This window comes from Procambarus clarkii, chromosome 53, assembly GCF_040958095.1.
Source record: "Procambarus clarkii isolate CNS0578487 chromosome 53, FALCON_Pclarkii_2.0, whole genome shotgun sequence".
NCBI classification, from domain to species: Eukaryota; Metazoa; Arthropoda; class Malacostraca; order Decapoda; family Cambaridae; genus Procambarus; species Procambarus clarkii.
Genome location: NC_091202.1, coordinates 33287934 through 33314640, shown reverse-complemented (window position 1 = coordinate 33314640; position 26707 = coordinate 33287934). Strand labels below are relative to the sequence as shown.

Sequence of the window (26707 nt, the reverse complement as noted above, 5' to 3'; positions counted from 1 at the left end):
AGTACCGGGGCCCACTGACGTGTACAGTACCGGGGCCCTCTCACGTGTACAGTACCGGGGCCCACTGACGTGTACAGTACCGGGGCCCTCTCACGTGTACAGTACCGGGGCCCTCTCACGTGTACAGTACCGGGGCCCACTGACGTGTACAGTACCGGGGCCCACTGACGTGTACAGTACCGGGGCCCACTGACGTGTACAGTACCGGGGCCCTCTCACGTGTACAGTACCGGGGCCCACTGACGTGTACAGTACCGGGGCCCTCTCACGTGTACAGTACCGGGGCCCACGGATGTGTACAGTACCGGGGACCACTGACGTGTACAGTACCGGGGCCCACTGACGTGTACAGTACCGGGGCCCACTGACGTGTACAGTACCGGGGCCCACTGACGTGTACAGTACCGGGGCCCACTCACATGTTCAGTACCGGGGCCCACTCACGCGTACAGTACCGGGGCCCACTCACATGTTCAGTACCGGGGCCCACTCACGGGTACAGTACCGGGGCCCACTCACAGGTACAGTACCGGGGCCCACTCACATGTACAGTACCGGGGCCCACTCACGCGTACAGTACCGGGGCCCACTCACGCGTACAGTACCGGGGCCCACTCACGCGTACAGTACCGGGGCCCACTGACGTGTACAGTACCGGGGCCCACTGACGTGTACAGTACCGGGGCCCACTGACGTGTACAGTACCGGGGCCCACTGACGTGTACAGTACCAGGGCCCACTCACGGGTACAGTACCGGGGCCAACTCACGGGGACAGTACCGGGGCCCACTCACGTGTACAGTACCGGGGCCCACTCACGTGTACAGTACCGGGGCCCACTGACATGTGCAGTACCGCGGCCCTCTCACGTGTACAGTACCGGGGCCCTCTCACGTGTACAGTACCGGGGCCCACTGACGTGTACAGTACCGGGGCCCACTGACGTGTACAGTACCGGGGCCCACTCACGTGTACAGTACCGGGGCCCACTCACGTGTACAGTACCGGGTCCCACTCACAATTACAGTACCGGGGCCCACTCACGGGTACAGTACCGGGGCCCACTCACGTGTACAGTACCGGGGCCCACTGACGTGTACAGTACCGGGGCCCACTCACGTGTACAGTACCGGGGCCCACTCACGTGTACAGTACCGGTGCTCACGTGTTCAGTACTGGGGCCCACTCACGTGTACAGTACCGGGGCCCACTCACGTGTACAGTACCGGGGCCCACTCACGTGTACAGTACCGGGGCCCACTCACGGGTACAGTACCGGGGCCCACTCACGGGTACAGTACCGGGGCCCACTCACGTGTACAGTACCGGGGCCCACTCACGTGTACAGTACCGGGGCTCACTCACGTGTACAGTACCGGGGCCCACTCACGTGTACAGTACCGGGGCCCACTCACGTGTACAGTACCGGGGCTCACTCACGTGTACAGTACCGGGGGCTCACTCACGTGTACAGTACCGGGGCCCACTCACGTGTACAGTACCGGGGCCCACTCACGTGTACAGTACCGGGGCCCACTCACGTGTACAGTACCGGGGCCCACTCACGTGTACAGTACCGGGGCTCACTCACAGGTACAGTACCGGGGCCCACTCACGGGTACAGTACCGGGGCCCACTCACATGTACAGAACCGGGGCCCACTCACATGTTCAGTACCGGGGCCCACTCACGCGTACAGTACCGGGGCCCACTCACATGTTCAGTACTGGGGCCCACTCACGGGTACAGTACCGGGGCCCACTCACAGGTACAGTACCGGGGCCCACTCACATGTACAGTACCGGGGCCCACTCACGCGTACAGTACCGGGGCCCACTCACATGTTCAGTACCGGGGCCCACTCACGGGTACAGTACCGGGGCCCACTCACGTGTACAGTACCGGGGCCCACTCACGGGTTCAGTACCGGGGCCCACTCACGTGTACAGTACCGGGTCCCACTCACGGGTACAGTACCGGGGCCCACTCACGGGTACAGTACCGGGGCCCACTCACGGGTACAGTACCGGGGCCCACTCACGTGTACAGTACCGGGGCCCACTCACATGTTCAGTACCGGGGCCCACTCACGGGTACAGTACCGGGGCCCACTCACGTGTACAGTACCGGGGCCCACTCACGTGTACAGTACCGGGGCCCACTCACGGGTACAGTACCGGGGCCCACTCACGTGTACAGTACCGGGGCCCACTCAGGGGTACAGTACCGGGGCCCACTCACTTGTACAGTACCGGGGCCCACTCACAGGTACAGTACCGGGGCCCACTCACAGGTACAGTACCGGGGCCCACTCACGTGTACAGTACCGGGGCCCACTCACAGGTACAGTACCGGTTCCATGATGACTGTCGAAGCCTTCTAGTCAGATATTAACTATAAGTATTAGCTAACTAACATCTATTTATATATTATACTAACATCTATATATTAACTAACATCCACACTAATCGTTTATTATAGTTTACTGAAAATCAATAATGTTAATTGTTTAAATAAGGTATAACCAAATTGTATAATTTAACCCCCTCCCCCCCCCCCCACCTTGTGTGGTGTGGAAGTTTATCAGTGATTTTAATTAATAACCTATATAGTCCGCTTAATTAAATAATTAATCAGTAATTAAAGTAGTTACAGTCCATTCAATAATAATTAAATTTAATAAAGTAATCACTGGTAGATTCACCTCCCCCCGGGGTGGAGGGCGGTGTAGGGAGAGGGGGGGGGGTATGCAGGGAGGAGGATTGTAGGGGGAGAATGGTTGTAGGGGAATGGTTGTAGGGGGGGATGGTGGTAGAGAGATAGGGGAGGGGGGAATGCATAATACTCGCCCTGTATTTCCCATTTATAAACTTACCTTTCACTTTCCCATTAAGAGAAAAAAAAACGCCATTTGAAGATATGTCGACAAAAAACTTATTAACAAATAAAATATATATGTAATAGTTCAAAGTCGGAGCTGGTTCCAATCACCTCAACCAGACTCTCACTACGACCATATAGCCAGAGCTCAAGCGCAACTAGGTGAGTACATATTTATTTCTCTATGTAGGTAGATAGATAGATTCTGCAGAACACAATTGGCATGTACCTGGGAGAGTTGACCTCAGGGAAGTGAGCCAGAGAGCACTGATCACAGGGAGTGAGCCAGAGAACAGTGATCACAGGGAGTGAGTCAGGGTACAGTGATCACAGGGAGTGAGTCAGGGTACAGTGATCACAGGGAGTGAGTCAGGGTACAGTGATCACAGGGAGTGAGTCAGGGTACAGTGATCACAGGGAGTGAGTCAGGGTACAGTGATCACAAGGAGTGAGCCAGAGAACAGTGATCACAGGGAGTGAGCCAGAGAACAGTGATCACAGGGAGTGAGCCAGAGAACAGTGATCACAGGGAGTGAGCCAGGGTACAGTTATCACAGGGAGTGAGCCATTGTACAGTGATCACAGGGAGTGAGCCAGGGAACAGTGATCACAAGGAGTGAGCCAGGGAACAGTGATCACAGGGAGTGAGCCAGGGTACAGTGATCACAGAGAGTGAGCCAGGGAACAGTGATCACAAGGAGTGAGCCAGGGAACAGTGATCACAGGGAGTGAGCCAGGGTACAGTGATCACAAGTAAATCAAATTTAACGAAGTATACAACAGATGTGTAACAAATCTGTTTATGTGCCAGATTTAAAAAAGGTGGTTTTAATAATAATAATAATAATAATAATAATAATAATAATTTTGATGGAAGTCACTTGGGAAGGATAGATTGGGCAGACGTAAATATGGGAGCTGGGAAGGTCTTGGGCCTCGACGTGAACCTGGTGGTGGTGGTGTGGGAAGAGATTACAATGTACATTCAAATTATAACATTTACAATTGTCTTACTAAGGCCCACAATCGTAGCCTACTTTATAAACTTATTAGATCGCAAAAGATCAGATAAATTTATAAAGTATGTAACGTTTAATTTATTTTTCACTTTATGTTGCACTTTATCTTTCAACAATTTCTTTAGAGGCGTCAATGAGAGCAGGAAGCCGGCGGCATGTCATAGTTCCATGTATTTTACTGATGATTTTATCCAACTGGGTTTTCAACTGCTGTTATGTTTTTGGCATTTGGGATTGGCATCAGCAGCCGCGTCCAACAGCCTGGTTGATCAGTCCGGCAACCAGGAGGCCTGGTCGACGACCGGGCCGCGGGGACGCTAAGCCCCGGAAGCACCTCAAGGTAACCTCAAGGTAACCTCAAGGCATTTAGTTTTTGGCTGCGGGTAGTTGGCGGTTGCACGGGTTTATAACTCAATGGGTGAACAAGTATCCCCTGTCTTTAGTCCTTCATTGTGGCTTGTTGAGCTTGAAGCTGTTGCTCCTTGTATGTTATATTTAACCTTTTGAAGTTGTATGGAATAATTTCCTCCAAGTTGTCCTGTATTTCAAAAGTTTTGAGTAGATCAGCCTTGTCGTGTCTGGTTTGCTGTGTTAGTCCTGTGGCCCTCAACCGTTCCTGAGAGGTGACTCAAGCTCTGGGGAGAACTAAGTTTACTTTCTCCAAAGTAAATATCTCTTTCTGAAGATAAGGGGCCAGATTCACGAAAGCACCTACGCAAGCATTTCCGAACGTGTACATCTTTTCTCAAATTTTGACGGCTTTGGTTACATTTATTAAACAGTTTACAAGCATGAAAACTTCCAATTCAACTGTTGTTATTGTTATAAACAGCCTCCTGGTGCTTCGGAGCTCATTACTGTTAATTAATTGGAAACAAAGCCGCCAAAGATTGAGAAAAGATATACAGGTTCGTAAGTGTTTGCGTAAGTGCTTTCGTGAATCTGGCCCAAGGTCTCCATACTGGAATACGGTGGTATAAATGGAGACGCACCAGTAATTGGTACAGTTGAAGAACTACTTTCTTTTCCTTGAACTCAAAGTTGTTTTTTACTCTACCGAGGATTTTGTTGGCTTTGTTTAGTGCAACTTCCACTTGTGCAACATTCAATGATTGATGGATTGCAGTCTGTCAACATTACCTTGCAGTCTGTCAACATTACCTTGCAGTCTGTCAACATTACCTTGCAGTCTGTCAACATTACCTTGCAGTCTGTCAACATTACCTTGCAGTCTGTCAACATTACCTTGCAGTCTGCTGCAAGGTAATGTTGTTGATTTAGTAGTTGTGATGTGCACAAGTATACGCCACAAACTAGTTATTTGCTTGTCTTCCGACCATTTGTGGAGTTGATGTACGGCCTTGTAAGGCCTCAATAAAATTTTCACTTACTTCTTTATCATCAAACTGAAGTGTAATCTGCATATTTGATGATGTGGTTTATAATATTGTTATTTGCATCATTTATTTATAAGACATAGAAAGGATAGTCCCATAATGTAACCTTGCAGTACTCCACTCACCACATTTCTTCACTCAGACCCCTTGCTTTCTTCACTCAGACCCCTTGCTTTCTTCACTCAGACCCCTTACTTTCTTCACTCAGACCCCTTGCTTTCTTCACTCAGACCCCTTGCTTTCTCCACTCAGACCCCTTGCTTTCTTCACTCAGACCCCATGCTTTCTTCACTCAGACCCCTTGCTTTCTTCACTCAGACCCCTTGCTTTCTTCACTCAGACCCCTTGCTTTCTTCACTCAGACCCCTTGCTTTCTTCACTCAGACCCCTTACTTTCTTCACTCAGACCCCTTACTTTCTTCACTCAGACCCCTTGCTTTCTTCACTCAGACCCCTTACTTTCTTCACTCAGACCCCTTGCTTTCTCCACTCAGACCCCTTGCTTTCTCCACTCAGACCCCTTGCTTTCTTCACTCAGACCCCTTACTTTCTTCACTCAGACCCCTTACTTTCTTCACTCAGACCCCTTACTTTCTTCACTCAGACCCCTTACTTTCTTCACTCAGACCCCTTGCTTTCTCCACTCAGACCCCTTGCTTTCTTCACTCAGACCCCTTGCTTTCTCCACTCAGACCCCTTGCTTTCTTCACTCAGACCCCTTGCTTTCTCCACTCAGACCCCTTGCTTTCTCCACTCAGACCCCTTGCTTTCTCCACTCAGACCCCTTGCTTTCTCCACTCAGACCCCTTGCTTTCTCCACTCAGACCCCTTGCTTTCTCCACTCAGACCCCTTGCTTTCTCCACTCAGACCCCTTGCTTTCTTCACTCAGACCCCTTGCTTTTAACCATTCTAGTATTCTACCATTTATTCCAAGTGCTTGATCCCTGCCAGTTTTTCATGTGGCTCCTTATCAAAAGCTTTAGAGATCTTCATACATACTACATCTACTTTGAAGGTCTTCGTCTGTATAGCTGGTTACAGTTTCCAAAAATGGGAGCAGGTTTGTACGGCAGGATTTGTTTGTAATCAACCCCCGTTACATTGGTTTTACTGTTGTAAGGACAGTAGGTTATCTTGAGGTTATCTTGAGATGATTTCGGGGCTTTTAGTGTCCCCGCGGCCCGGTCCTCGACCAGGCCTCCACCCCCAGGAAGCAGCCCGTGACAGCTGACTAACACCCAGGTACCTATTTACTGCTAGGTAACAGGGGCATAGGGTGAAAGAAACTTGGCCCATTTGTTTCTGCCTCGTGCGGGAATCGAACCCGCGCCGCAGAATTACGAGTCCTGCGCGCTATCCACCAGGCTACGAGGCCCCAGTAAGATATAACTCTTCCATGATGACAGCTTCATAAATGATCATGAGAACTTTTGTATGGGATCCTCGTGTTTGATGAGATCCAACTCCTAACATCAGGTGATTTTGCCTTACTTATGAATACTTTGAACCTAAAACAGTCAGGGTAATCGACTTGAGAATGGTCCAGGACGGACCGAAACGTCGTCGTCCCTTCAATTTCTAGTGTGTGGTCTGGTCAACAGTCAGGGTAACTGTGTTCCTCTGACCCATTATTCCCTAATAAAAGTATTACATCCAGAAACAAAAAAACTGATTGTAAGGACAGTAAGATGGTGAATAATCGTTCACCATTATGGGGAGCCGGTCGGCCGAGCGGACAGCACGCTGGGCTTGTGATCCAGTGGTCCTGGGTTCGATCCCAGGCGCCGGCGAGAAACAATGGGCAGAGTTTCTTTCACACTATGCCCCTGTTACCTAGCAGTAAAATAGGTACCTGGGTGTTAGCCAGCTGTCACGGGCTGCTTCCTGGGGGTGGAGGCCTGGTCGAGGACCGGGCCGCGGGGACACTAAAAAGCCCCGAAATCATCTCAAGATAACCTCAAGATATATGCCTGCAGATATGTGAGGTCAGACTAAGTGGACAGTAGGTTTCTGCTCCGTTCTTAATGCCTTAATAAAAACGTATAACATTTTCAAATAGTACAGTAGTACACTGTAGTACTCTGTAGTACAGTCGGGTTCGTTCTTGACGCACACTCGAGAATGCCCGGCTCGAATCCCGGGCGGGACAGAAATGGTTGGGCACATTGCCTTTCACCTAATGCATCTGTTCACCTAGCAGTGAGTAGGTACTCAGGAGTTAGTCAGCTTGTTGTGGGGTTGCATCCTGGGCGGGGCCAGTAATTAGACCTGGGGGGGGGGGGGAATAGAATAGAACTATCAGGGGAAAGCGCCAAGTCATTACGACTATATAGCACTGGGAAGGGGTCAGAATAAGGATTTGGGATGGGACGGGGGGAAGGAATGGTGCCCAACCACTTGTGGACGGTCGGGGACTGGGGGATGGGGGACCTCGATAAAAGCCAAAGTGTATGAATACACTCAGGCTTCCTGTCCCCCGACACAATGAATTATAATATTACATTTTCAATATTAGCGAACTGTATTAAAAAAAATAAGAAACCAAAAAAATAAATTAAATACTTATTACAGGGCAAGCAAAATTAAATTTTAAAATGATATTTAATTTATATCGAGCAAAGATTATGGAAAACACGTGACTATTAAAAACTGAAACAGGTCAGATAACTGGCAATGATAACGAAATTTATAGTGTCTTAAACATTTGTGTCTGCGTTTAACAGAGAACTACTCAACGTCTCACCTACAGAACAAATCCTATTTTAGTGGTGAAGATGACAGGGTTAACTAGTTTAGTAGTTATCAGAAAGTTATTAAACAAATATAACAATTAAACCCATACGAGTCCCCGGGTTAGATGAAGTCTTTGCCAGGGTGCTAGAGGAATGTGAAGAGCAGCTTTGCGAGCCTCTTGTCTTGCAGATTCAATAAATCATTAGAGTCGAACAAAATTCCAGAATCATGGAAGGTTGCTAATGTGATTCTGATTTGTATGAAGGAAGGTTGATCACTTGCACTGAACTATTGGCCATTTCTTTTACATCTTGAAAAACAGATTAATTCACAACGTGAATCACATTAATGATTCAAAAGGATAAAGAAACAGAGAAAGTAAAGAGAAAAGGATAAAGAAGCAGAGGAAGTAAAGAGAAAAGGATAAAAGAGCGGAGGAAGAAGAGGTAAGCGATAGCTTAGACAAAACGAAGAAGAGGGAAGAAAGAAGCTAAAGAAGAGGCAAGATAAACAAAAGGCCAAAGGAACAAACGGCAAAAGTAAGAAGAAATTTGAAAAAAGAGGAAGAAAAGGCAAGTGAGAGAAGAGGCAGAGAGAAGAAGAGGTAAGAGAAGGAAGAGAGAGAGAGGAAGCAATAAGTAGTCAGGAGGACACAGAACAGAAGAGCAGCTTTCATAACAATGAATAACGGATATATTAACACATTATGTTAATATATCCGGCTGAGACTCACCCGGCCATATTATACTGTGTACTGGTGTGGGAGGAGCCCACCGTGTGGTGTGGCCCTCACGTGGCCAGGAGTGGCTGTGTGGTGTGGCCCTCACGTGGCCAGGAGTGGCTGTGTGGTGTGGCCCTCACGTGGCCAGGAGTGGCTGTGTGGTGTGGCCCTCACGTGGCCAGGAGTGGCTGTGTGGTGTGGCCCTCACGTGGCCAGGAGTGGCTGTGTGGTGTGGCCCTCACGTGGCTGTGTGGTGTGGCCCTCACGTGGCTGTGTGGTGTGGCCCTCAGGTGGCTGTGTGGTGTGGCCCTCACGTGGCCAGGAGTGGCTGTGTGGTGTGGCCCTCACGTGGCCTGGAGTGGCTGTGTGGTGTGTGGCCCTCACGTGGCCAGGAGTGGCTGTGTGGTGTGGCCCTCACGTGGCCAGGAGTGGCTGTGTGGTGTGTGGCCCTCACGTGGCCAGGAGTGGCTGTGTGGTGTGTGGCCCTCACGTGGCTGTGTGGTGTGGCCCTCAGGTGGCTGTGTGGTGTGGCCCTCACGTGGCCAGGAGTGGCTGTGTGGTGTGTGGCCCTCACGTGGCCAGGAATGGCTGTGTGGTGTGTGGCCCTCACGTGGCCAGGAATGGCTGTGTGGTGTGTGGCCCTCACGTGGCCAGGAGTGGCCGTGTACTGTGGCCCTCACGTGGCCATGAATTACGATGAGTCAGAGTGCAAATATGGAAATAATACTGAGTGCAGTGTTAATAATGCCGGGCATATTTCGATGGCTGGATTGATCATGTGAGCAGCCGAGTGTGTACTCACCTAATTTTACTCACCTAATTGTGCTTGCGGAGGTTGAGCTCTGGCTCTTTGGTCCCGCCTCTCAACTGTCAGTCAACTGATGTACAGATTCCTGAGCCTACTGGGCTCTTATCATATCAACATTTGAAACTGTGTATGGAGTCAGCCTCCACCACATCACTGCCTAATGCATTTCATTTGTTAACTACTCTGACACTGAAAAAGTTCATTCTAACGCCCTCTGTGGCTCATTTGGGTACTCAGTTTCCACCTGTGTCCCCTTGTTCGCGTACCACCCGTGTTAAACAGTTTATGTTTATCTTCCCTGTCAATTCCTCTGAGAATTTTGTAAGTAGGGATCATGTCTCCCCATACTCTTCTGTCTTCCAGTGTCGTGAGGTGCATTTCCCGCAGCCTTTCCTCGTAACTCATGCCTCTTAGTTCTGGGACTAGCCTAGTGGCATACATCTGAACTTTTTCCAGCTTCGTCTTGTACTTGACAAGGTACGGGCTCCATGCTGGGGCCGCATACTCCAGGATTGGTCTTACATATGTGGTATACAAGGTTCTGAATGATTCCTTACACAGGTTCCTGAAGGCAGTTCTGATCTAAGCCAGCCTCGCATAGCTGATGTTATTTTTTTGATGTAGGCTTCAGGAGACAGGGTTGGTGTCCCAGTTACTCTGCTGCGTGTGTACTCACCTATTTGTGCCTGCAGGGTCGAGTATTGATTCTTGGATCCCGCCTTTCGAGCATCGGTTGTTTACAGCAATAACTCCGGTCCTCTTTCCCTATCATACCTAGTTTAAAAATTATGAATAGTATTTGCTTCCACAATCTGTTCCTTAAGTGCATTCCATTTTTCCACTACTCTCACGCTAAAAGAAAACTTCCTAACATCCTTGTGACTCATCTGAGTTTCCAGCTTCCACCCATGTTCCCTCGTTCTGTTACTATTCCATGTGAACATTTCGTCTATGTCCATTCTGTCAATCCCCCTGAGTATTTTATACGTTCCTATCATGTCCCCCCTCTCCCTTCTTCTTTCTAGTGTCGTAAGGCACAGTTCCTTCAGGCGCTCCTCCTACCCCATCCCTCGTAACTCTGAGACGAGTCTCGTTGCAAACCTCTGAACCTTTTCCAGTTTCCTTATATGCTTCTTCAGATGGGGACTCCATGATGAGGCGGCATACTCTAAGACTGGCCTCACGTAGGCTGTGTAAAGTGCCCTAAATGCCTCCTTACTTAGGTTTCTGAATGATGTTCTGACTTTTGCCAGTGTAGAGTACGCTGCTGTCGTTATCTTATTTATATGTGCTTCAGGAGATAGATTATGTGTTACGTCCACGCCCAGGTCTCTTTCTCGCGTCGTCACAGGTAGGCAGTTCCCCTTCATTGCGTACTGTCCCTTTGGTCTCCTATCACCTAGTCCCTTTCCATAACTTTACATTTGCTCGTGTTGAACTCCAGTAGCCATTTCTCTGACCATCTCTGCAACCTGTTCAGGTCCTCTGGAGGATCCTGCAATCCTCATCTGTCACAACTCTTCTCATCAACTTTGCGTCATCCGCAAACATCGACATGTAGGACTCTACTCCTGTAAACATGTCGTTAACATGTATTAGAAATAGAATTGGTCCCAGCACCGATCCTAATGGTACTCCACTTGTTACCGGTCGCCAGTCCGACTTCTCGCCCCTTACTGTAACTCTCTGGCTCCTTCCTGTTAGGTAGTTCTTATCCATGCTAGGGCCTTTCCCCCCACCCCCCGCCTGCCTCTCAAGTTTGAATAGCAGTCTCATGTGCGGTACTGTATTAAAGGCTATTTGGCAGTCCAGAAATATGCAGTCTGCCCAACCAACCTGTGTGTGTGTGTGTGTGTGTGTGTGTGTGTGTGTGTGTGTGTGTGTGTGTGTGTGTGTGTGTGTGTGTGTGTGTGTGTGTATGTGTACTCACCGATATGTGCTTGCAGGGTCGAGCTAGGCTCCTAGCCCCGCCTTCCGAACGTTCTTAGATTAATTAATGCAATGACTAATTTCTCGCCCTTTAATCATATATAATTTTAAAACTTTGAATCGACTTAGCTTCAGCGACTTCTGCATCTAACCTGTTTCACTTATTGACACCTCTAACACTAACAAAATTCATTTTGGTGTCTCTGTAACTTATTTGCATCTCCAGTGTCTATCTGTGATTCCTCGCTCTGCTATTCCTAGCTTTGAACAATGCTGCTCTGTCTACGCTATAAATTTCGCTGAGAATCATATATGTTGTTATCATGTCCCCCTTATCTCTCCTTTCCTACAGGGTAGTAAGGTCCAGTTCCCTCAGTCTTTCCTCATAGCTTAAGCTCTTCAAGTTGGGAACGAGTGTTATTGCATATCTGTGGACATTTTCTAGTTTCTTCTTGTTATTTTCCACGTAAGGGTTCCATGCTGGGGGATGCATATTCAAGAGTGCGTCTCATCTTTGCTATATAGGGTCCGGAAAGCCCCTTTGTCCAAGTTTCTGGAGGATACACGAATGTTGAAGAGTATGCCACATGAAGCTGTTGTTATTCAGCTCATGTGGGCTTCTGGCATCATATGTTGTGCTATGTTCACTCCCGGGTCTTTTTTCTTTTCTGATAGAACAATTTGTTTTTCATTCTTCCAGTACCGCTGTACTGGTCTTCGCACTACTGTCCCAATCCTCACACCCTAACACTTAGCTGCGTTAAACTCTAAAAGCCATTTTTCACACCACCTCTGGAGTGTGTTAAAATCCGTTTGCTATGCCTCGCAATCTATCACGGTCCTGACTCTTCTCATTAGTTCTATATGAGAAGAGTCAGACAGAGATAGATTGTGAAGCATTGCAAACGGTTCTGGACCTAATCCAGAGGTGGTGGTGGTGTGTGTGTGTGTGTGTGTGTGTGTGTGTGTGTGTGTGTGTGTGTGTGTGTGTGTGTGTGTGTGTGTGTGTATACTCACCTAGTTGTGCTTGTGAGGGTTGAGCTCTGGCTCTTTGGTCGCGCCTCTCAACCATCAATCAACTGGTGTACAGATTCCTGAGCCTACTGGGCTCGTATCATATCAACATTTGAAACTGTGTATGGAGTCAGCCTCCACCACATCACTGCCTAATGCATTCCATTTGTCAACCACTCTGACACTAAAAAAAGTTCTTTCTAATATCTCTGTGGCTCATTTGGCCACTAAGTTTCCATCTGTGTCCCTTAGTGCGTGTGCCCCTTGTGTTAAATAGCCTGTCTTTATCTACCCTGTCGATTCCCTTGAGAATCTTGAATGTAGTGATCGTGTCCCCCCTAACTCTTCTGTCTTGCAACGAAGTGAAGAGGTTAAATTCCCGTAGTCTCTCCTCGTAGCTCATACCTCTCAGCTCGGGTACTAGTCTGGTAGCAAACCTTTGAACCTTTTCCAGTTATGTCTTATGCTTGACTAGATATGGACTCCATGCTGGAGCCGCATACTCCAGGATTGGTCTGACATATGTGGTATATAATGTTCTGAAAGATTCCTTACACAAGTTTCTAAAGGCCGTTCTTATGTTAGCCAACCTGGCATATGCCGCTGATGTTATCCTCTTGATATGAGCTTCAGGGGACAGGTCTGGCGTCATATCAACCCCCAGGTCTTTCTCTCTCTCTGACTCTGTATTTCATCTCCCAAATGATACCTTGTATCTAGTCTCCTGCTTCCAACCCCAATCTTCATTACATTACATTTGCTTGGGTTAAACTCTAACAACCATTTGTTCGACCATTCCTGCAGCTTTTCCAGGTCTCCTTGAAGCCTCAAGCTGTCCTCCTCTGTCTTAATCCTTCTCATAATTTTGGCGTCGTCAGCAAACATTGAGAGGAACGAGTCTATACCCTCTGGGAGATCATTTACGTATATCAGAAACAGGATAGGTCCGAGTACAGAGCCCTGTGGGACTCCACTGGTGACTTCACGCCAATCTGAGGTCTCACCCCTCACTGTAACTCTCTGCTTCCTATTGCTTAGGTACTCCCTTATCCACTGGAGCGCCCTACCAGTTACTCCTGCCTGTTTCTCCAGCTTATGCATCAACCTTTTATGGGGTACTGTGTCAGAGGCTTTCCGACAGTCCAAAAAAATGCAGTCCGCCCATCTTTCTCTTTCTTGCCTAATCTTTGTCACCTGATCGTAGAATTCTATTAAGCCTGTAAGGCAAGATTAATCGTCCCTGAACCCATGTTGATGGTGTGTCACGAAGTCCCTTGTTTCCAGATGTGTTACTGAGGTTTTCTCACGATCTTCTCCATCACCTTGCATGGTATACAAGTTAAGGACACTGGCCTGTAGTTCAGTGCCTCTTGTCAGTCACCCTTTTTGTATATTGGGACCACATTAGCAGTCTTCCATATTTCTGGTAGGTCTCCCGTCTCCAGTGACCTACTATACATGTGTGTGTGTTTACTAGTTGTGTTTTTACGGGGGTTGAGCTTTGCTCTTTCGGCCCGCCTCTCAACTGTCAATCAACTGTTTACTAACTACTTTTTTTTTTCCACACCACACACACACACACACACCCCAGGAAGCAGCCCGTGACAGCTGACTAACTCCCAGGTACCTATTTACTGCTAGGTAACAGGGGCACTTAGGGTGAAAGAAACTTTGCCCATTTGTTTCTGCCTCGTGCGGGAATCGAACCCGCGCCACAGAATTACGAGTCCTGCGCGCTATCCACCAGGCTACGAGGCCCCCTCCGTGTGTGTGTGTGTGTGTGTGTGTGTGTGTGTGTGTGTGTGTGTGTGTACTCACCTAATTGTTCTCACCTAATTGTGCTTGCGGGGGTTGAGCTCTGGCTCTTTGGTCCCGCCTCTCAACTGTCAATCAACTGGTGTACAGATTCCTGAGCCTACTGGGCTCTATCATATCTACATTTGAAACTGTGTATGGAGTCAGCCTCCACCACATCACTTCCTAGTGCATTCCATTTACTAACTACTCTGACACTGAAAAAGTTCTTTCTAATGTCTCTGTGGCTCATTTGGGTACTCAGCTTCCAATTGTGTCCCCTTGTTCGCGTCCCTCCAGTGTTGAATAGTTCATCCTTGTTTACCCGGTCGATTCCCCTGAGGATTTTGTAGGTTGTGATCATGTCCCCCCTTACTCTTCTGTCTTCCAGTGTCGTAAGGTGCATTTCCCGCAGCCTTTCCTCATAACTCATGCCTCTTAGTTCTGGGACTAGTCAAGTAGCATACCTTTGGACTTTTTCCAGCTTCGTCTTGTGCTTGACAAGGTACGGGCTCCATGCTGGGGCCGCATACTCCAGGATTGGTCTTACATATGTGGTGTACAAGATTCTGAATGATTCCTTACACAGGTTCCTGAACGCTGTTCTGATGTTAGCCAGCCTCGCATATGCCGCAGACGTTATTCTCTTTATGTGGGCTTCAGGAGACAGGTTTGGTGTGATATCAACTCCTAGATCTTTCTCTCTGTCTGTTTCATTAAGTACGTCATCTCCTATTCTGTATCCTGTGTCTGGCCTCCTGTTTCCACTGCCTAGTTTCATTACTTTGCATTTACTAGGGTTGAACTTCAACAGCCATTTGTTGGACCATTCACTCGGTCTATCTAGGTCATCTTGTAGCCTCCTACTTTCATCCTCTGTTTCAATCCTCCTCATAATTTTTGCATCGTCGGCAAACATTGAGAGGAACGAATCTATAACCTCTGGGAGATCATTTACATATACCAGAAACAGTATAGGTCCAAGGACTGACCCCTGCGGGACTCCACTTGTAACGTCTCGCCAATCTGAGACCTCACCCCTCACACAGACTCGTTGTCTCCTGTTGCTTAGGTACGCCTCTATCCACCGGAGTACCTTCCCTTTCACTCCAGCCTGCGTCTCCAACTTTCGCACTAGCCTCTTGTGTGGCACTGTATCAAAGGCTTTCTGACAATCCAAAAATATGCAGTCTGCCCACCCTTCTCTTTCTTGCCTTATTTTTGTTGCCTGGTCGTAGAATTCAAGTAACCCTGTGAGGCAGGACCTGCCATCCCTGAAACCATGTTGATGCTGTGTTACAAAGTTCCTTCGCTCCAGATGCTCCACTAGTTTTTTTCGCACAATCTTCTCCATCAGCTTGCATGGTATGCAGGTTAGGGACACTGGCCTGTAGTTCAGTGCCTCCTGTCTATCCCCTTTCTTGTATATCGTGTGTGTGTGTGTGTGTGTGTGTGTGTGTGTGTGTGTGTGTACTCACCTAGTTGTACTCACCTAGTTGTGTTTGCGGGGGTTGAGCTCTGGCTCTTTGGTCCCGCCTCTCAACCGTCAATCAACAGGTGTACAGATTCCTGAACCTATCGGGCTCTGTCATATCTACACTTGAAACTGTGTATGGAGTGAGCCTCCACCACATCACCCCCTAATGCATTCCATTTGTCAACCACTCTGACACTAAAAAAGTTCTTTCTAATATCTCTGTGGCTCATTTGGGCACTCAGTTTCCACCTGTGTCCCCTTGTGCGTGTTCCCCTTGTGTTAAATAGACTGTCTTTGTCTACCCTATCAATCCCCTTCAGAATCTTGAATGTGGTGATCATGTCCCCCCTAACTCTTCTGTCTTCCAGCGAAGTGAGGTTTAATTCCCGTAGTCTCTCCTCGTAGCTCATACCTCTCAGCTCGGGTACTAGTCTGGTGGCAAACCTTTGAACCTTTTCCAGTTTAGTCTTATCCTTGACTAGATATGGACTCCATGCTGGGGCTGCATACTCCAGGATTGGCCTGACATATGTGGTATACAAAGTTCTGAATGATTCTTTACACAAGTTTCTGAATGCCGTTCGTATGTTGGCCAGCCTGGCATATGCCGCTGATGTTATCCGCTTGATATGTGCTGCAGGAGACAGGTCTGGCGTGATATCAACCCCCAAGTCTTTTTCCTTCTCTGACTCCTGAAGAATTTCCTCTCCCAGATGATACCTTGTATCTGGCCTCCTGCTCCCTACACCTATCTTCATTACATTACATTTGGTTGGGTTAAACTCTAACAACCATTTGTTCGACCATTCCTTCAGCTTGTCTAGGTCTTCTTGAAGCCTCAAACAGTCCTCTTCTGTTTTAATCCTTCTCATAATTTTAGCATCGTCCGCAAACATTGAGAGAAATGAATCGATACCCTCCGGGAGATCATTTACATATATCAGAAACAAGATAGGACCGAGTACAGAGCCCTGTGGGACTCCACTGGTGACTTCACGCCAATCGGAGGTCTCACCCCTCACCGTAACTCTCTGCTTCCTATTGCTTAGATACTCCCTTATCCACTGGAGCACCTTACCAGCTACACCTGCCTGTCTCTCCAGCTTATGTACCAGCCTCTTATGCGGTACTGTGTCAAAGGCTTTCCGACAATCCAAGAAAATGCAGTCCGCCCAGCCCTCTCTTTCTTGCTTAATCTGTGTCACCTGATCGTAGAATTCTATCAAGCCAGTAAGGCAAGATTTACCCTCCCTGAATCCATGTTGGCGATTTGTCACGAAGTCCCTTCTCTCCAGATGTGTTACCAGGTTTTTTCTCACGATCTTCTCCATCACCTTGCATGGTATACAAGTCAAGGACACTGGCCTGTAGTTCAGTGCCTCTTGTCTGTCGCCCTTTTTGTATATTGGGACCACATTCGCCGTCTTCCATATTTCTGGTAGGTCTCCCGTCTCTAGTGATTTACTATACACTATGGAGAGTGGCAAGCAAAGTGCCTCTGCACACTCTTTCAGTACCCATGGTGAGATCCCATCTGGACCAACCGCCTTTCTAACATCCAGATCCAGCAGGTGTCTCTTGACCTCCTCTCTCGTAATTTCGAACTCCTCCAAGGCCGCCTGGTTTACCTCCCTTTCTTCTAGCACAGTGACCTCACCCTGTTCTATTGTGAAGACCTCCTGGAACCTCTTGTTGAGTTCCTCACACACCTCTCTGTCATTCTCTGTATACCTGTCCTCGCCTGTTCTAAGTTTCAATACCTGTTCTTTCACTGTTGTTTTCCTTCTGATGTGACTGTGGAGTAGCTTTGGTTCGGTCTTGGCTTTGTTTGCTATATCATTTTCAAAATGTGTGTGTGTGTGTGTGTGTGTGTGTGTGTGTATGTGTCCTCACCTAATTGTACTCACCTAGTAGTGTTTGCAGAGATTTAGCTCTGGTTCTTTCATCCCGCCTCTCAACTGGCAATCAAATGATGTACAGGTTCCTGAGTCTACTGGGCTCTATCATATCTTCATTTGAAACTGTGTATGGAGTCAGCCTCCACTTCATCACTACCTAATGCATTCCATCTGTTAACTACTCTGGCACTGAAAAAATTATTTCTAACGTCCCTGTGGCTCATTTGGGTTCTCAGTTTCCTCATGTGTCCACTTGTTCGCGTACCACCCATGTTAAACAACTTATCTTTATCTTCCTTGTCAATTCATCTGAAAATTTTGTAGGTAGGGATCATAGTCTTCTCAAGCTCTCCTGCTTTCCAGTGACGTAAGTGCATTTCATGCAGCGTTTCCTTGTATCTCTGGAACTTCCCCTTGCTCTAATGTGAAGACCTCCTGGAATTTCTTATTCATTTCCTCGCACACTTCCTTGTCGTTTGTAGTGAATCTGTCTGCCTCTATCCTCAATTTCATTAACTGTTCCTTTACTGTTGTTTTTCTCCTGATGTGGCTGTGCAGCAATTTAGGTTGAGTCTTTGTCTTACTTGTCATGTCATTTTCGCATTGTCCTTCTGCCTCTCTTCTCAACCTGACATATTCAATCCTGTCACTATGATATCTTTCTCTGCTCTTAAGTGTCCTGTTATTTCCATAATTTCTCCACGCCCTCTTGTGTGTGTGTGTGTGTGTGTGTGTGTGTGTGTGTGTGTGTGTGTGTGTGTGTGTGTGTGTGTGCGTGTGTGTGCGTGTGTGTGCGTGTGTGTGCGGGTGTGTGTGTGCGAGCGCGCACGCTCGTGATCGTGTCCGTTGTGTGTGTGTATATGTAAAGGTCATGAATGTTGTAGATCATGTGTGTCTCAAAAGTCATATCACATACGATTTTGCCCTGGCGTGTGTGCGAGTTCAGCCAACACACACACACACACACACACACACACACACACACACACACACACACACACACACACACACACACACGTCTTTGTCGGTGTTTGCTCAGCCATTAGATGAACGGCGGTGAGATCACTCTGTCTCTCCCGACTGTTCTGCCATCACAGGTTGCCTTGCTTACATACGCGACCCCCTTTGCTTGAGGTATAACCATTAGGCATTAACGAATTATCTAGAGCAGCCGGCCACACTTTCCCAAGTATTCCGTGTCGTGGCCTTCTTGGAATACCTTTCGTAAGTATTGCCAGTAGTCCTTCTCCTCGGTGATGGCCTACTCGAGACAGTAGAATACTTGGAGTTTATGAATCACGTTAGTCGAGCCATTCTCCCTGTGGGTGTTGTGTAGACGAATGGTAAACATCATCATACTCATCAATTGTATGAGTTTGATGAGTGCTAACACGGGGGGAAGGGTCAGACAAAGTAGGTGACAGTCTATATTATCACGGGTTAGGTCTAACGGGAAGATTTGTTACCGATCAACATGTTTATTAGCAACTAGTACAACACATGGGATAACTTTAGTAAAGTGTGTCACGTGTCACCCCAACCACACACAGCAGGAATAGTTCCCCACGGTACTGATGCGAGGATCTAGAGGCCGGGTCCCCATCCTCTGGACACAAGTAATGACAACAAATTTATCACAGGTGACTCTCTAACCAATTACTGCGTTCTGAACCTTGCAACTAATCACTGGGAACATGCCACAGTGGGACAAACTGGAATACAATTGAATTTGGAACAATTAATAAATATGGAACACTAATGATGCGCGCACACACACACACACACACAGGACTTGTATATGCACACACACACAGAGGACTTGTATATGCACACACACACACAGGACTTGTATATGCACACACACACACAGGACTTGTATATGCACACACACACACAGGACTTGTATATGCACACACACACACAGGACTTGTATATGCGCACACACACACACACACACACACACACATACACACACAGGACTTGTATATGTACACACACACACAGGACTTGTATATGCACACACACAGAACTTGTATATGCACACACACTCACAGGACTTGTATGCGCACACACACACACACACAGGACTTGTATCCGCACACACACACACACACACACAGGACTCGCATATGCGCACAGTACATAGAGAACACAACAGGTCCTCACTACAAGAGCTAATCAGACATGCACTTAATCAAAGCTGCACTCTCACCCTCAGAAAGGCGTGACACGCTGGAAAATGTCTACCCGCACTCTTTCAAGAATGTAGCGATTAACGCTTCACAATCCCACAGCTCTCACATTCCCAGTAGACCCCGCTAGTCTACTAGGCCTACTGGGCGAGCACTATGAATCACCATACACGAGATTACACAGTGAAAATAACCAGCGTCTCGTGCTTAGTCAGCTTCCACACTCACGTACACAAAGACGTGGCCTGCGGTGCCCTCGGTAGTGCCGCTTGGGGGTCTCGGGTGACTCGGTAGATGTTGCAGATGTTGATGTTTGAAGACAGAGGATTGAAGTGTTCGGTACGTCGCTCATACGGACGTCATGTACTCGTGCAAGGCGAGGGAGCACGACCTGTAGCGTCCCAGAGAAAGAAACTTATGCTACAAACCACCAGCCTTTGGCGAGCCTCCGCCCACAAAGTCACCTCAGAGACGACCCTTGGCGAGCCTCCGGCCACATAGTCACCTCAGAGACGACCCTCCGGCCACATAGTCACCTCAGAGACGACCCTCCGGCCACATAGTCACCTCAGAGACGACCCTCCGGCCACATAGTCACCTCAGAGACGACCCTTGGCGAGCCTCCGGTTCAAGTCACCTCAGAGACGACCCTTGGCGAGCCTCCGGCCACAAAGTCACCTCAGAGACGACCCTCCGGCCACATAGTCACCTCAGAGACGACCCTCCGGCCACATAGTCACCTCAGAGACGACCCTCCGGCCACATAGTCACCTCAGAGACGACCCTCCGGCCACATAGTCACCTCAGAGACGACCCTCCGGCCACATAGTCACCTCAGAGACGACCCTCCGGCCACATAGTCACCTCAGAGACGACCCTTGGCGAGCCTCCGGTTCAAGTCACCTCAGAGACGACCCTTGGCGAGCCTCCGGCCACAAAGTCATCTCAGAGACGACCCTTGGCGAGCCTCCGGCCACAAAGTCACCTCAGAGACGACCCTTGGCGAGCCTCCGGTTCAAGTCACCTCAGAGACGACCCTTGGCGAGCCTCCGGCCACAAAGTCACCTCAGAGACGACCCTTGGCGAGCCTCCGCCCACAAAGTCACCTCAGAGACGACCCTTGGCGAGCCTCCGGCCACAAAGTCACCTCAGAGACGACCCTTGGCGAGCCTCCGCCCACAAAGTCACCTCAGAGACGACCCTTGGCGAGCCTCCGCCCACAAAGTCACCTCAGAGACGACCCTTGGCGAGCCTCCGGCCAGAGCCGGAGGGTCGCCGGAGGGAACAGAGCCTCAGTTTTCCGGAGCCGGAAGCTCCGGCTCTGGCCGGAGGGAACAGAGCCTCAGCACCGCCACCTGGTGGACAATGCATGACTTATCCACACTCGATGGTTTATCAGTGTTCAGCACAAGTTACACTGCTTCTCACTGGCTGAGTTCAGTCGTACCAACACACCAACTTCAGGACAGTGAACACATGAAATGCATTAGGATGTGAAGAGATGAGGGGGGCAGAGTTCATACACAGTTTCAATTGTATATATGATAGAGCCCAATAGACTTATGAACCTGGACACCAGTTGACTGACAAACGTGCATACATACACACCTCACCAGCATGCTGCTGCTGCATGCACACCTTAATCCTCTTTGTTTGTGTGACATATTTCGTCCCTCCGACGTGTCACTGATACACCTTGAACAGTTAAGTTGAACAACAAGACCTGACGTCACATGTTAGCTAACCGCCGCCCGCAGCACAAGATCTTGGGCGATAGATCTTAGGGCCTCACACACAGGTGGTACAAAGTTCGAGTCTCCTAGAGCCCAGGTGAATGGGAGTAAGATCCCTCCTACTCTCGCCTACTAGGACCTGGAGAATGTGAACCAGACGTGAATATGAGGCAATTTGCCCTCGTCTCGGCGGCCTGTGTCGCGCGGACAACTAATCTGCTTTTAATTATGATAGAATCGCCCTCCTGGTGTGTGTGTGTGTGTGTGTGTGTGTGTGTGTGTGTGTGTGTGTGTGTGTACTCACCTAGTTGTACTCACGAAGTTGTGCTTGCGGGGGTTGAGCTCTGGCTCTTTGGTCCCGCCACTCAACCGCCAATCAACATGTGTACAGGTTCCTGAGCCTACTGGGCTCTATCATATCTACACTTGAAACTGTGTATGGAGTCAGCCTCCACCACATCGCTTCCTAATGCATTCCATTTGTCAACCACTCTGACACTAAAAAAGTTCTTTCTAATATCTCTGTGGCTCATTTGGGCACTCAGTTTCCACCTGTGTCCCCTAGTGCGTGTGCCCCTTGTGTTAAACAGCCTGTCTTTATCAACCCTGTCGATTCCCTTGAGAATCTTGAATGTGGTGATCATGTCCCCCCTAACTCTTCTGTCTTCCAGCGAAGTGAGGTTTAATTCCCGTAGTCTCTCCTCGTAGCTCATACCTCTCAGCTCGGGTACTAGACTGGTGGCAAACCTTTGAACCTTTTCCAGTTTAGTCTCACATAAGGACACACATACTCGTGTGTGTGTGGGTGTGTGTGTGTGTGTGTGTGTGTGTGTGTGTGTGTGTGTGTGTGTGTGTGTGTGTGTGTGTGTGTGTGTGTGTGTGTGTGTGTTCACCTATTTGTGCTTGCGGGGGTTGAGCTTTGGCTCTTTGGTGTGTGTGTCTGTGAGGAGAGTCTTGGGATTCTATCTTACTCTTACTTTGAACCTCATTCTCTCTCTCTCTCTCTCTCTCTCTCTCTCTCTCTCTCTCTCTCTCTCTCTCTCTCTCTCGGAGAACCCTCTCGACGGAGTGGGTTCTCCGTCGGCTTCGGGCTGTTTTTGATAAGGAGTTCGGAAGTCTAAAGCCGACGGAGAACCCTCTACAGCAGTCAAGCGTTGTATACATGTACACTTGCCCCCACGAAGGATGTAACCTTCAATGTAAGTACATAGGTATGACGTCGACCAAGCTGACGAGGCGTTTGACATGCCATCTTCAATCTGGTGCCCCTAGGAATCACATGAGACAAGCCCATGACATTACTCTAACCAGAGAAATGTTGAACAAGAATACCTGCATAATAGACAAAACCCAAGATGCAAGAAGATTACAAATTCTTGAGGCAATTCACATAAGAAGAGAGCGATCTACCATGAACACCCAAATCACGGAACTATTTACTCTACCCACCATGAGAGTAAGGACAAGACAAGAACATATCGATGCCAACACAGAAGACAATGTCCAACATAATAGGCCAATTACACTGGATTAATCTTTGTGTTTAGATAGGAGCTGCCTCGTATGGGCCAATAAGCCTTCTGCAGCCTCTATGTTTCACCTCACATTTATCCCTTATGTATCCCCCCATGTTTTCACCTTTATTGTATTATCACCTGACCCAGTGCGGGTATAAAATCAACTAGTATTGTAAGATCTGTTCACTTGAGAATGAACCATGGAGGTTCGAAACGTTGTGCAAATTATATAAATAAGTGTAATACACTCTATAGTAAATCACTTCTTTTCTTCACCTCAAAAGTACGAAAATGAGTTTTGGAGAACTCCTATTTCAATTAAGCCCTGATGCTAAGAAAATAGTTAGAGGGATAGAAGCCCTAAACCAGAAAATAATAAACACAGAATATGCGGTCATATTCAATGAAACATGTTTGAAAGAAAACCTGCTGCCAGTATACACCAATATATATATATATATATATATATATATATATATATATATATATATATATATATATATATATATATATATAATATTTCTCTATAGTCCATAATGAATCTGATTGTTTCGTCTCGAGGTGATTGTATCAGTTGCGGTTTTTAATTGTAAACTCTTAATTAGGACAAGCTGTGAGTACTGGTTAACGAAGCTTACATTCTTTAAAGGTGACACATAAGGACACCTGACACAGGTGACACATAAGGACACCTGACACAAGTGACACAAAAGGACAGGTGACACATAAGGACACCTGACACAGGTGACACAAAAGGACACCTGACACAGGTGACACATAAGGACACCTGACACAGGTGACACATAAGGACACCTGACACAAGTGACACAAAAGGCCACCTGACACAGGTGTGTGACGGTAACGCGTTGGTGTTCGGCTGTTTAATGCTAGGGGTATGGCCTCGTCACATAGTTATAAAAAAAAATAGAAAAACTGGAACTTCGTCTGTGGTAAGGTAAGGAGAAGACACACAAAACACAAGTAAACTTTAACAATGAAATTTTAATTACGTTAAATAAATCAAAACATGAAAATAATGCACAAACAAATATGTATAATAAAATCAATCAATCAAAATAATAAGAATTCTTAAATGACAAAATGAAAAGTTACGTTAAGGCAAAATAACAAGAAGTGCAATACAACAGTAAGTGGGAGGTGCTGGAATATTGGCTTAGAGCCACCACCTCTCTCAGTACACTCTAGAGTCTAGCTGGGAGGTGTGCTGGCTACGAAAGCACGGAACATTCTCAAGACTGATGTTGGGGCGACCCCAGACATCGGGTAGTATTGGGGGGCGAGTGCAGGTGCAGCCAGACCGGCGACCAATCAGCGGAGCCGTAGCGATCAACGGGTAGTTTGGTGGTTGGAGTTCGAACAGGTGGCTGGTTGCATACGTTTCTGCTCACCCTGGCAAGCCTTGCTGGTGCTGGTGTTGTTGGCGTTGTTGGACATTTCTTCCATAGTCTTTTTATATAATTGTGAAGACGTAATTTTGGAGGGAAGAGCAGGCTCAATCTCTTGAAGGAGATTATCGTCACAACTCTCCCCCGAAGCCTGCGGTTCTGGAAGAAGTACGTCTTTATGTGGTGGAGTAATGGATGGAGTCGCTTCTACTTCATAAACTCTGGAGAGATCATGGGCTAAGATGTTGTCAGACTCTTGGTATAGCGTGTCTCCAGGTTGAATTTCTGCAGGTAGCAAGCCCATAGTAGAAGACGTTGAGATGAGAAGTGGGCGTGCTGCAGGAGGTGTAGGGTGGTGTGGTCCGTGTTGATGGTGGACCGAGCACTTTTCAGGTGTGGAGTGAAGTGCTGAAGCTTCAGGATGAGGAAGAGTAGCTCCTTGCCAATTGTTCCGTCGTTCCTTGTAGCAGTAGTCGCTGACAGGTGAATTCTTCTCGCCTCGTTGCTGCATCACGACACCACCATCGTCGGTACCATTGGCGTCGACATGGAGGATGTAGGGCTTATCTGACGAGGTGAGAGTGGAATTAGAAGAGGGCATAGGAGCACGAGTATTATCCTGAAAGCATTTGGGAAGATCATTAAGGATTTTGGAATTAGAAAGCGCCGACTCCTTGTCAGTGCTTTCGGGAGAAGAAGCCGGGATGGTCTCACTGTGGATGTAGGGTTCTGTGAAGGTAGAACAATTAATCAAGACAGTGGGAGGAGTACCATTATATTGCTTCAGGAGGTTGACGTGGCACAGCTGGGTCTTCCGCCGCCTATCTGGAGTCTCTATGACGTATGCGTTGTTGTTTCTGCACTCTTTGACGCAGTAGGGTCCTGAAAATCTGTTTTGTAAAGGTGAACCTGGGATAGGGAAATAAGCAAGGACGAAGTCTCCAGGCTTGAATTTTCTTACTTTGCTGGTCTGGTCGTAATGAGTCTTCATTCTCACCTGGGCTTTCAATAGATTATCATGGGCAAAGCGGTGGACTCTCTCTAGAATGTGCTGAAGGTTTTGAAGAAACTGGGGCACATTCTGATGCTCACTGAAGGTGGCATCTCTGAGAGAGTCTTTGAAAGCCTTAAGGGGAGTACGGCACTTACGGCCGTAGAGCATCTCATAAGGAGATACTCCTAGGGACTCATTGGGGAGACTTCTGAAAATACACATTATTAGGTCAATCTGCTTATCCCAATCCTTTGAGGTTTCACTACAAAACTTTTTCAAGAGTGCTTTGATGGTCTGATGACTACGTTCAAGAGAACCCTGTGAAGCAGGATGATAGGGGCTGGACAATACCTGTTTGATGTTGAACTCCTCCAGTGTTCTTTTGAAGAGATCACTGGTGAAGTTGGTGCCACAGTCACTTTGAATCTCCCTGGGAAATCCGTATTGAGTGAAGATCTTCAGTAGATGTTTGATAACCGTAGCAGCCGTGATGTTCTTCACTGGAACTGCTATGGGAAATCTGGTGGTAGGACACAGGATGGTTAGGATGTAGGCGTTACCTGAACTGGTCCGAGGTAAAGGACCAACACAGTCTATTATGAGTCTGTGGAAAGGTTCCGCAGGCACCTGTATGGGAATCAGTGGTGCTCTGGGAATGGAGACGTTCGGTTTGCCTGCCATCTGACATGTATGACACTGTTTTACGTACTGTTTGACGTTGTTTACCATACCTGGCCAGTAGTAGTCTTGGCGAATCCCATGGTAAGTCTTGTTGAAGCCGTAGTGGGAGAATGCTCCGTGGGCCAGGTGTAGAATAGTGGGCCGCAGGCTGGTGGGAATCACAAGTTGTTCGGTGTTGGCCCAATCGTCCTCCTCCTTCAGTTTACTGGGTCTATATCTGCGGTAGAGCAAGTCGTTCTCTAGGAAGAACCCAGGAATACTGTCGGGTTGAGTCTCAGCCTGGAAAAACAATGGTGTTAAAGTAAGATCTTCCCTCTGCAACTTACGGAACTCCAACTTGGTCAGATGCGGGGGTAGTTTCTGAGGGTCTTGAGGGACAGCGGTAGCAGTAGAGTCAGCTGGCTGTGGACGTGCGGCTTGTGCACGGGTGGTCACGAGAACCGGAGGAGAAACTTCACTCTCTTGAACCTCTGCTGGAACATACTCAAGAATAGGGTTACTTGGCACAGAGTT

At 48.0% G+C, this 26707-nt stretch overlaps 1 protein-coding gene across 1 annotated transcript in view; it reads left to right on the top strand.

Annotated features, from left to right (window-relative positions):
* LOC138352490 (putative uncharacterized protein ENSP00000383309) overlaps positions 1-21298 on the top strand; it is a 48680-nt gene extending 27382 nt beyond the window's left edge. The window contains exon 2 of the mRNA XM_069304991.1: positions 20693-21298. Within this exon, the coding sequence (XP_069161092.1) occupies positions 20693-21298 (606 nt within the window). The remainder of the gene's footprint in view (positions 1-20692) is intronic.
* Positions 21299-26707: the final 5409 nt, after the last annotated feature.